The 12811-nt window shown below is 40.0% G+C and overlaps 1 protein-coding gene across 1 annotated transcript; it reads left to right on the top strand.

Moving 5' to 3' along the window:
- The first annotated feature begins 464 nt into the window (after window positions 1-464).
- Ubqln3 (ubiquilin 3) lies at window positions 465-2501 on the top strand. The gene has a single exon (XM_076844106.2). It carries the CDS (start codon window positions 465-467, stop codon window positions 2499-2501), a length of 2037 nt encoding a protein of 678 aa, XP_076700221.2.
- Window positions 2502-12811: the final 10310 nt, after the last annotated feature.

Genomic DNA, 12811 nt, shown 5'->3' with positions numbered 1-12811 from the left:
AAATAAAAGAGGTAAGGAGGGTGTTGGAAGTTCCCAGGGATCGAGAGCACCTTGGAGGAATCTCCAGAATCCATTGTGGGAGGTTATGATGTCAGTCCTGAGGTCACAGAGGTGACCTGATGGAGTAGGTTCCGGCCCAGAAGGCCTCAGGGGTGGCTGTGAAGCAAGATGAGGGCGGTTTGGAGCCCTGCATAAGAAGAAGGACGGGGCCACAGCTGATTGGTATGTGTTCCCCAGACTGGGCCCTTCTTCCTATCTTGGCCCCATCCTTCATCAACTGATGGCCTTTTCCCCAGGGCCCCAGATTTGCCTTCCCCGATCCCAACATCTCTTAATCTCATATTCCTCCAAAAATGTCCACCCCCAGAGACTTCATGGCCCCTTCTATGTACACCCTGCAGCTTCCCCTTCCCCCCGACCCTCTTCATCCTCACCTTTCCTACTTAACATCACTGCCCGAAAGGATGATCTTGGTCTTCCATCTCCATTCCCTCAGCTGTGTCCCCACAGACCTGGGACTCCTGCTGCCAACCATGGCCAAAAGTGGAGAGGCTCTGCCACAGGGCAGCCCAGCGCCAGTCCAGGACCCCCACCTCATCAAGGTGACAGTGAAGACGCCCAAGGACAAGGAGGATTTCTCAGTTACAGACACATGTACCATCCAGCAGTTGAAGGAAGAGATATCTCAGCGCTTTAAGGCCCACCCTGATCAGCTGGTCCTAATATTTGCTGGCAAAATCCTTAAGGACCCTGATTCATTGGCACAGTGTGGAGTGCGAGATGGCCTCACCGTTCACCTGGTCATCAAGATGCAGCGCCGTGCCGTGGGCCCTGAGTGCTCAGCTGCCTCAGTCCCTACTCCAGGCCCAAGTCCTGGATCACTCCCTCAGCCAAGCTCCATTTATCCCACAGATGGGCCACCCACCTTCAGTTTAGGTGTCCTCGCAGGCCTCAATGGGCTGGGTCTGACCTCTGGTAGCTTCCCTGACCAGCCAAACTCACTGATGTGGCAGCATGTATCAGTGCCTGAATTTGTGGCTCAGCTAATTGATGACCCCTTCATCCAGGGTCTGCTGTCCAACACGGGCCTGGTGCGCCAGCTGGTTCTTGACAATCCTCATATGCAGCAGCTAATCCAGCACAACCCTGAGATTGGGCATATTCTCAACAACCCTGAAATCATGCGGCAGACGCTGGAGTTTCTACGTAACCCTGCCATGATGCAAGAGATGATGCGTAGCCAGGATAGGGCTCTCAGTAACCTGGAGAGCATCCCTGGTGGCTACAATGTGCTTCGCACCATGTACACAGATATTATGGACCCAATGCTTAATGCGGTACAGGAGCAGTTTGGTGGAAACCCTTTTGCCACAACCACAACTACTAATTCCACCAGCAGCAGCAACCAACCTTCAAGGACAGAGAACTGTGACCCTCTCCCCAACCCCTGGACTTCCACATATGGAGGTTCAGGGGCCAGGCGAGGAAGGCAGTCTGGGGATCAGGATGCATCTGAAATTAGAAGTAGGGTCCCAAGCTTTCTGGGTAACATAGGACTCTATGATTATCTCCAGCAATTCCATGAGACCCCCCAGTCCCTGGGAACGTATCTTCAGGGAACTGCATCCACTCTAAGCCCAAGGCAGGAACCTCCATCACCAGGAAACAGAATTCCCCCAACTTCATCCTCATCCCAGGAACCTGGATCAGGTCAGCCTCTCCCCAAGGAGCCAGTAACAATCAAGGGAAAGTCCTCCTGTCCAGCTTTCCTGAGATATCCCTCAGAGAGTAGTACTGGACAAGGTAGAGGCCAAGACGGAACAGGGAAGGATTCCACTAACCACAACACCAGCATGCCTGATCTTGTGTCTGGGCTTGGTGATTCCGCCAACAGGGCTCCATTTGGTCCTTCCCCACCTTCCCCTCTGACAACCACTGCTGGAGTCCCTGAGCCTCCCTGGATGCCACCACCAGGATATCCAAGATTTCTGAGGCCTGCTGGCTTGAATCATGCCCCCCATTTGCAGGATGAGATAAATCAGCAGCTACCTTTATTGCTGCATCTTCAGGCAGCCATGGCAAACCCTCGTGCCATGCAAGCCCTGCTGCAGATTGAGCAAGGTCTGCAGATCCTGGCTACTGAAGCACCTCGTCTCCTGCTCTGGTTCATGCCTTGCCTAGCGGGGCTGGGCGGTGTGGCAGGAGGGACAGAGTCTAGAGAAGGTGGCTTTATGTCTGAGGATCCCCGCCCAGCTCCAGCCCCTCAGGTTTCCCCAGCACAGGGTTCTTCAGAATTAGGCTTCCATTCCACTCCCTTTCTCCAGATGTTGCAAGCCTTAGCTAATGCCAGTCCCCAACAGCTACAGCCTGAGGCTCACTTCCGGGCACAACTGGAGCAACTTCGGGCCATGGGCTTTCTGAACCCTGAAGCCAATCTTCAGGCCCTCATTGCCACAGGGGGTGATGTAGATGCTGCTGTGGAGAAGCTGAGGCAGTCGTAGCAGCCTTAGTTGTTCAGACCATATCTTTTCCTCTGTGCCTTTTCCCCATATCCTATTACCCTAGCTCTCCCATTCTTGAATACAACTGCACTATAAACCAAATTTACTATGATGCCCTTTACTGTGGAGACATTGTTGTTCCAGAGTTGATGAGGAAGAATAAGAGCCAGAAATAGGGTGGGGGAACTGTGTGTGATCCAGCTACCCCCAACACTGGACTACCATGGGGCCCCCATCTGAGCTCGGTGTATGCCTGTCTTGAGATGCAATTACATCCAATCTCCAGTGTTAGCCACCGTTTGAGTCTGATTCTTGTGGGAGATGAAAAAAGGGGAGAATATGGGAGAAAAGCTAGTAATAAGTGCTATCTCTATGAATGAAAGGACTTAGAGAGGAAAGAAAGCACAATGTTTGGATTTAGAAGAGTCAGGCATGGCATGGAGTCAGAGGAGGGAATATTGCTGCAGCCCTATGAAGACTGAGTCCTGAGACTTTCCTGGTATCTTTCCAGAAGCCTTACAGATTATATGTCCTGTAGTAGCTGTCATCAGTTACCTGCATTTTAGGGCTCCCTACCACCACCTGGCTGAAGAATCAACATGGTTTGTTCCCAGTCCCTGAAGACTGTCCCCCAGATGGCTGGCTGTCATTTTCAGGAGTTAATTCTGATCCCTGAGTGCATAGACGTAGAGCATGAGGAATCAGGCTGAATTCTCTAGGGAATCTCAACTAATTTATAATGTGCCTTGCAGTCAGATTCAGAGATTTGATTTCTTGCAAAAAAAAAAAAATCTAATACATAGCCTGTGCATAGTATCTGCTAGCTGTTAGGAATTCACTGTGCATAAAAGGGACACAATCCTGCCCTCATGAGTTTATGAGATTGTGGCAGGAGCTGTTCTAACTGAATATATGAATACTCATTATTCATAATTATGGATTTTGACAAGGAGCTGTGAAATAGCATTGATGGACTTGTTGTTAGTTTAGTCTGGGGGCTACACTGAGTGTATACTCAGGGCTAACCCTTGACAAGTGGTAAGGGGGAAGTAGGAGAACTTCGAAGGGGGACTGAAGAGAAGAACCATATGTATAAAGGCACTAAGTAGGAGGTACATAACACAGGAGGTGCCTCTGGCACCTAAATTATTTTTCATATTCAGAAATATTTCCCATTGCCCATGTACTTCTATGTTAAAGTATTATAACTCCTAAAACAATCAAGTGAACAATGTTTTCCACATAATATGCCAGAGAACAAATTACTAAGAAATGCACAAATGTGCTTTTTAAAAAAGAGTATATATCTCTTTAAATATGTTTTTCATATGAGCATATTTTATACACACATTTACACACATGTATAAGAAAAAAAACCCCAGAGTCTGATAGATTTAAAACAGAGTGTAAGAATAAGAAGTACTCATGCTGTGTTATAGAAGAAAAAGGGTTCTTGATGGGAGGGTACCATTACAGTAAAAGTGTCTGGGGGTATGATTAAGTATCAGAGTCCCATTGTGTCACCCTTCCATAAACTGAAAAGAGCAATCCCCCCTTGGAGCCCAGGGTATTTAGACAAGCCTATCTACCTTTGAGATTCTGGCATGTGGCTTAAAGGAAATGAGACAAACTTTTGGGACAAATTTATACCAGTGACTTAGGTTTCAATCTTTTGGTGAGGCATGAATCTTTAAGGTCTCCATTTCTTACTCTGCTCCCCATCAAAGTGGAAATTCTTGTCCTAATCAAAAGCACTGATTTTTGGGGAAAAGAAGAGGAAAACCTTTTACCTCTGGGGCTGTGTCTAAATGGGGAAGATGTACAATGCCACCCATGCTTTTCATCATTTGGAGGGCCAAGTAGATCTGAGAAACTTCATGGAAAGAAATTTTATTGTTCTTACCTGACTTCCATTTGGGCCAGCAACCTGAAGTCTCATATGACCTTAAACTCAGCTTTCCAAGATGGTCTGCAGGTAGGCTAGGTCTGAAAGAGCTGGCAGGGAGGAGAGTGTTATTTTAGTAGATTTTTCTCTTGTTATATCCTCTTTAAAAATACATATTAAGTGTACATATTAATGGAGTTCAGTGAAATATTTCCATACCTGAAAACAGTGTGAGCTGATCAAATCCAACCATCCTTTTTTGCTCCCCTTGTCCCCACAGACATCCATGTGGTTGGGGAGATTGGGTAAATAGGACCAGAATTTGTGGCTGGAAGAATAAAGACTGTTAGAATTTTGAGGAGAAGGTATCCCTGCATGCTGATATCACTCAAAGTGCTGGTCACCTGGGACTTCTCATCTGTTGTTCCTGCTCTAACTCTAGCACTCTGTCAGCAGAGGTCTAAGACCAAGTATCTGTTTTTGGCATGGGAGTTGTGTAGGTGGAGAAGACAGTCTCAGAGAGCTTTGGTCATACTGTGCATAGTGCCTGGCTCCTACCAAAGAAATCTTACCCTTTTTCTGACCAAGAAATTTCCTAGAAAGCAAACACACAAACGTGTGCACATGTGCATGCATACATACACACATAAACACACAAACACACAAACACACATACACACCAAAGAGACTGATTCAATCTACATTGTTAATCTGCATCACAAGTAGCAAGAGAGGTGGACTGCAGTTTAAGAGGAAGGTATTATTCAGATAATGGGAAATGTGTGTATGCATTCATATTCTTTCCTTTTAAAACATGTTCTAATATTTCCATCATAAATATGTACACATATTTTCTAGATGTTTTAAGTTCTTACTAAAGTTGAATTTTAATAGTAGCTAGCAGATATTTAGAGTTTATTGTATGTCAGGCCCTATTAAACTCTCTAAGTCAGATTTCATATAACAGTCGTTTAGTGCAGTTAATATTATTATGCCCAATTTACAGAGAGGAAAGCTGAGGCATATGATGAAGGGAAATACTTTGCTTAAAGTTATAAAGATTTTTCATATTAGAGCCAGGACTTAAAATTTCCAAAGCTTGTGTTGTTTACAGTGGTACCAAAACAAATTAGTCTGTACTTCAATCCATATTCCCCCAAAAGTGGATCAGGAGAGGATTTGTAGCATTTAATTGGAATTTTTGGATAATTGACTCCTGCAAATACCATATCCTACATATGTATATATGTGTATTTCTGCTTCTTTGCTTTTTATTTTATCTATTAGTACTATACTTCAATTATTTTAACATTAAAATATTTAATTTACAAAGGCCCAGTGCTTAAGTCATTATTCTTCTGTGAAATACCATTGATTAATTGTCTTTATTTTTCCAAATTTTCTTTATAGCAGATATCAGATTTCAGAAAAGATCAAATGAGCTTTTGATTGGCTTTCCTACACATATAAATTAGAAGAAAATTGAGAAATTTACAATAGACAGTCTTTCCTCTCAGAGTAGAGAATGTTTCCATCAATTCAGGTTTTATTTGTTCTCTATAAAGCATTGTAGCTTCTTCATTGAATTCTGACTTATTTGGGTTTATTTAAGCACACATTATAATTCTTATTTTGAGTAGAGTTTTTTCCACTGTGTATTTTGCATGGTATTACTGCTGTGGTGAAATTGTCCTGTCTCCAGTTACAGTATGAATTCCTTGTGTAGACAGACATTGTGCTGATTTTTATGCAATTAATGAATGCATCTTTGATAAAGGTTTAGTCTCTACTCTTCTAATAATTTATTTATGTAAATGTCAATTGTAGATAAAATACATAAGTAAAATAAGATATTATAAAAAATAATTTCACTACCAGACAGCACTATTAAAACAATGTTTGGCCTTCCACATAGATAATAAATCTGCCCTTTTAACTTGATAATGCATCATGAAACTTTCTAAGTTATTAAGCAGCCTTTTTCAATTCATTACTTAATTATTTTCTGAATACTTTTTATATGCCATAAACTGTGCTTGGTGTTAGGAATACAATGGTAAGCAGAGAGATATTTTCTAAGAAATTTACAATTTAAGGGAATTGATAGGTCTCAGAAGTAACAGTTAACTCTTACAGAGTGCTCACTTAAGAACTAGGCACTATTGTACCACCTTTACAATATTAATTCATTTAATTCTTATTGTAACTCTATAAAGCAGGCACTATTATTATATGTATTTTACAGATGAGTAGCTAATGCAGGGCAATGGTAAGGGTCTAGACCACGATTACACAGCTAGTAACTGATGGAGCTGAAGTCAGGATTTGAACCAATCTTTCTAGAGATTACTTTTTTTTTTTTTGAGACAGGGTCTTACTATGTTGCCCAGACTGGTCTCAAATTCCTGGGCTCAAGTGATCTTTTTGCTTCTGTCTCCCAAGTAGCTGGGATTACAGGTGTGCACCACCATGCCTGGGTGAGATCGTACTCTTTTCTTTTGGGTACTGGGGATTGAGCTCAGAGTCACTCGACCACTAAGCCACATCCCCAGCCCTATTTTGTACTTTCTTCAGAGACAGGGTCTCACTGAGTTGTTTAGCATCTCACTTTTGCTGAGGCTGGCTTTGAACTGGGGGTCATCCTGCCTCAGCCTCCCAAGCCCCCCGCGATTACAGGCATGCTTCATCGCACTTGGTTAGATCATACTCTTATTCCTTATTCTTTTTGATTTTCTATTACATAAAGAATTATTGAATTGCAATTAGGATAAATTTTGTGCAGAGAATAAAGTATTTTGCTACTGCATATAGTAAAAGGAGAGAACTACACTTTTTAGAAGGGTGTTTAGAATGTCTTTCTGGGGGTAATTATGCCTAGATTTGAAGGGTCTGGGAAGGCAAGGCACTCGAAGAGCCAGGGGAAGCATGTTTCATACAAAAGAAAAATATAAAAGGAATTGACTTCCTTAATAAGACTTCTATAGTGCAAGAATTAAAATTAAAATAAATGGGATGGATTCAAACTAAAAAGCTTCTTTTCAGCAAAAGAAACAATCAGTGAGGTGAATAGAGAGCCTACAACTTGGGAACAAATTTTTACCACACGCACATCAGATAGAGCACTAATCTCTAGGGTATATAAAGAACTCAAAAACCTTAACACCAAAAAACCAAGTTATCCAATCAATAAATGGGCCAAGGACCTGAATAGAAACTTCTCAAAAGATGATATACAATCAATCAACAAATATATGAAAAAATATTCAACATCTCTAGCAATTAGAAAAATGCAAATCAAAACTACTCTAAGATTTCATCTCACTCTAGTCAGAATGGCAGCTATTAAAAATACAAAAGACAATAAGTATTGGCAAGGATGTGGGGGGAAAGGCACATTCATACATTGCTGGTAACTGCAAATTGGTGCAGCCAATATGGAAAGCAATATGGAGACTCCTTGGAAAACTTGGAATAGAACCACCATTTGACCCATCTATCCCACTCCTTAGTCTATACCCAAAGGACTTAAAAACAGTATATAATCAATGTTTATAGCAGCACAATTCACAATAGCTAAACTGTGGAATCAACTTAGATGCTCTTCAATAGATGAATAGATTTTAAAAATGTGGTATATATACACAATTGAATACTATTCAGCATTAAAAGAGAATAAAATTTATGGCATTTGCAGGTAAATGGATAGCGTTGGAGAATATAATGCTAAGTGAAGTTAGCCAATCCCAAAAACCAAATGCCAAAAGTTTTCTCTGATATAAGGAGGCTGATTCATAATGGGACTAGTGGGGGAGCATGGGAGGATTAGATGAACTCTAGATAGAGCAAAGGGGAGGGAGGGGAAGGGAAGGAAAGGGATAGAATATGAGGGTAGGAAAGGTGGTGGAATGAGGTGGACATCATCACCCCAAGTATATGTATGAAGACACAAATGGTGACTCTACTGTGAATACAAGCAGAGATATGAAAAATTGTGCTCTATATGTATAATATGAATTGTAATGCATTCTGCTGTCATATATAACAAATTAGAATTAAAAAAATTTTAAAAAGGAACCCTGAGTTTAGCTAGAGGTGGATATGTTTGAAAAATTATTAGAAAAATACCAGTGTATCTACCATGCAGAGGGTTTGGAAGAGTGCTTCAAGGTGAAATGTGAATGCAAAACCAGGAAGGCTGTGTTACTAATGGATGTGGCATTCATTCTGATCTCAGGTGGAGAATGCAGAGCAGGTGTCAAGTCAGAAGATCCCAGCAGACTTTCAGGAGAAATGTAGACTTAGGTTGGCTTAGACTAAGGTTGTCAAGAAGAGAAGTAGACTAGAAGTGGGCAATTAAGAGTATATTATGAAAATAGGATTTCTGAAATTTTTGATAAAATTGGATGTGTAAGGTTAAGGAAAGGGAGAAACTGATTATGCATTTATACATCCAGCTAATATTAATTGAACATCCTTGCTATAGCAAGGCCTTTCCCTGATGCTGGGAGATAGAAATGTTCTAGACCACTTTCATCAAACCCAGAAATATGGGACAGGTGACCCATTAATTAAATAATATACCTTCAAGCAAAGAAGGGGCTACGAAGACACACAAGGTAAGGAAGCAGAAATTGACAGGTGGACTCTTCATGGTGGTAATTAGGAAGAACTAAAGGGAAGAGTATTTAAACTGAAATGTGATGAATAAAGGGAGTTAGCTGAGTGAAGTTCAGGAGCAAAAGTTCTCAGACATTGATTAACAAGTGGGAATGAACTCACTCAGAAACTTGAGAATCCTGTTGTGACTTGAACAGGGAGCTTGGGAGATGGGGTCATGGAGAGGCAAGGCCAAATCATGAGGACACTTAAACTTGGTAAGAAAGTTAGATTTAAGTAAATTCAAAAAACCTTTATGGTTTAGGGTAAAGAGGTGAGGTGAATTGATTTATATTTTTAAAAGATTACATTGGCTTTTGTAGGAAGTAATGACCAATGGAACAAGAGAAAAAGTAGGGGAAAAAGCCTTGCAGGCTATTCTGTATTGACAGTACCCACCATATCGAAATGGTTAGATTCGGGGCATTTTAGACTTGCTGATAAATTAGATGTAAGAAGCACAGTTTCATAATTTGATGCAATTGGAAATCTAATATTTTCATATAATAAAGAATTTATATAATGAAAAACAGAAAAAGGCACTTTTTGTGCCTCTACAACATAGGTTCCAAGTTAACTTTGACAAGTGATAAAATGCAGAAACTGAGAAACATCAAACTGGAGTTTGAATTAGAGTTGTATCTGGGATTCTATCAAACTTAAACCTTGTAAGTGGGTAACTAAATATAAAATTGAGAAAAAAAGAAGAATGCCTCTGTTTTAGACACCTTTTTCATTGTTGACAAGAGACCTGACAAGAACAATTTCAGAGGAGGGAGAACTGTCAGAGGAAAATGGCAGGAAGATAAGGTTGTTTTCCAAGTGCTTCATGGTGTGAGACCAGGAAAGTAGATAAATACCTTCTCAGTGGTGGATGAAAAGAGGGATTTTACTGGGATTTATTTTATTTTTTGTGCTTCTGGGGATTGAGCTCAGCACTTAGCCACTGAGCCACATCCCCAGCCCTATTTTGTATTTTATTTAGAGACAGGGTCTCACTGAGTTGAGCACCTTGCCGTTTCTGAGGCTGGCTTTGAACTCATGGTCCTCCTGTCTGAGCCTCCCAAGTCGATGAGATTATAATCATGTGCCACCATGCTTGCATTTACTGAGATTTACTGCTCGACTCTCAGGAGAGCTAGAGGATTCAGGAGTTTGGATGTAATAAGAGAAGAAAACATTTTCCTCTGCCAGTGCCAGAGGTCACCAGAGCTGATCCACTATGGGGAAATCAGGGAGTGGGACTAAGAGAACCCACATTTCAGTTGGCCATGGTATGTCATGGTATGAAGAAATCAGAGATCATGGACACTGTAGGACTAATTCAGAAGGTGAGCTACACTATATTCTCAAGAATGTAAAGACAGAGTCTATAGAATGGGAGAAAAATCTTTGCCACCTGCACCTCAGATAGAGCATTAATCTCCAGAATATACAAAGAACTCAAAAACCTTAACACCACAAATAACAATCAAGAAATGGGCAAAGGAACTAAACAGACACTTCTTGAAAGAAGAAATATGAGCAATCAACAACTATATAAAAATATGTTCAACATGTCTATCAATTAGAGGAATGCTAATTAAAACTACACTGAGATTTTACCTCACTCCAGTCAGAATGGTAATTATTGAGAATACAAGTAACAATAAAAGTTGGTGAGGATATGGAGAAAAGGGTACACTCATACATTGCTGGTGAGACTGCAAATTGGTACAACAACTCTGGAAAGCAGTATGGAGATAACTCAAAGACCTAGAAATGGAACCATCATTTGACCCAGTTATCCCACTTCTCAGTATATTTCCAAAAGAGTTAAAATCAGCATACTATAGTGATGTAGCCATATCAATATTTATAGCAGCACAATTCACAATAACTAAGCTATGGAACCAATCTAGGTGTTCACCAACAAGTGAATAGATAGAGAAAATGTTGTTTATATACATAATGGAATATTAATCGGCCATAAAGAAGAATGACTTTATGACAATTGCTGGTAAATGGATGGATCTGGAGACTATCTTGCTAAGTGAAATAAGACAATCCCCCCAAAACAACGGTTAAGTGTTCTTTTTGATACACGGATGCTAACATATGATAAGGGAAGGGGGTTGAAGAAGAATAGAAATTCAGTAGATAAGACAAAGGGTAATGAAGGAAAGGAGGAGGAAATAGAAATAGGAAAGACACTGGAATGATTCTGATATAACTTTCCTATGTACATATATGAATAAACCACAATGAATCTCAACATCGTGTTTATCCACAAGACAGTGATCCTAATCAGAATAAGATATACACCATGTTTGTATAAATATGTCAAAACAGATTATACTGCCATGTATAACTAAAAAGAACAAATAATTTTTTTAAAAAAAATCAGAGGGCAATTATTGTTTGAATAGTCCTGAAAGATTAGAGGCTCTGATGAGGGAGAAATTTGAAATGGCCACATTTGGTACCAGGTGTTTGAGTAAAGGATGTTATTTGTCTTGAGATGTAATTGGTGTTAGCTACACAATAAAGAGGTTTAAACTTAAAAAAAATAGAGGACAAAGTTTATGTGGAGCTCACATTTCAGAAGTCTCAGTCCATAGATAGTCACCTTCTTAGCTTTGGCTTGGAAGTGAGGCAGAACATCAAAGTGAAAGGGTGTGGCAGAGGGAAGCAGCTCAAGATAAGGCAACTAGGAAGCAGAGAGAGCTCTGCTCACCATGAATAAAATCTAATCCAAAGACATTCTCCCACTGACCCACCTCCTTCAATTACAATGTACCTGTTTATAGTTACCACTCAGTCAAGCCATTTAAATGGATTAATTCACTGATTAAGTTTAGGCTTTCATAACCCAATCATTTCATTTCTAAACTTCCTTGCGTTGTCTTACACATGAGTTTTAGGAGACACTTCATCCAAACCATAACAGCCTCACTTTAACTCTTGTCTTAATTTTCCATTCTTATAATACCCATTGCCCCCATATATTATATATTGTGCATTGACAATCTAAAATAATAAACAATAAAAATAAAATAAGCCTCGATACTTACAAATTGGTCTTGATAAGATGAAACCCCATGAATCCTCAGAATAATTAATTTGACTCAATGTAAACTAAAAAAGGGACTTCAAGGAATAAAACATAAAAAAGCCTAACTAATGAAGGGGTGATCATGCGCATTGCTTCTCCATTGGACAGACAAATTTTACCTGTTCCTTTTAATGTTTTTATTGGTGCATTATAACTATACATTATAGCAGGGTTCATTTTGACATAATCATACATGCATGGAGCATAATTTGCTTAATTTCCGTCCCCATTACTTCCTCTCCTTTGTCCCACATTATCCTTCCTATATTCTATTGCCTGTTCTTAATTCTGGAAAATATTAATGAGTGCCTTATGATTGATTACTATAACCATAATTTTGGTCCTTGTATTTATACATGAAGGCTCCCTTACCCAAAACTTAATGCTATTAACACTATAAATTTTATTCAGTCACTAATCAGCAAATATTTTACTTTTAGATATGACTAACATGTTCTTTTCAGTTCTTTTTTTTTTAAATATTTTTTAGTTGTAAATGGATTTTTAAATTTTATTTATTTTATTTGCAGTGCTGAGGGTTGAACCCAGGGCCTCACACATGCCAGGCAACTGCTCTACCACTGAGCCGCAACTTCAGCCCTCTTTTCAGTTCTTAATACTTTGTTTTATTAGTTATTGATTATTATTCCTATGTGAATAATAATTTGTAAATTT

Source organism: Callospermophilus lateralis, chromosome 2, assembly GCF_048772815.1.
Source record: "Callospermophilus lateralis isolate mCalLat2 chromosome 2, mCalLat2.hap1, whole genome shotgun sequence".
Taxonomy (NCBI): domain Eukaryota; kingdom Metazoa; phylum Chordata; class Mammalia; order Rodentia; family Sciuridae; genus Callospermophilus; species Callospermophilus lateralis.
The sequence above is the reverse complement of the archived record's forward strand: the minus strand, read 5'-3'. Positions and strand labels throughout refer to the sequence as shown.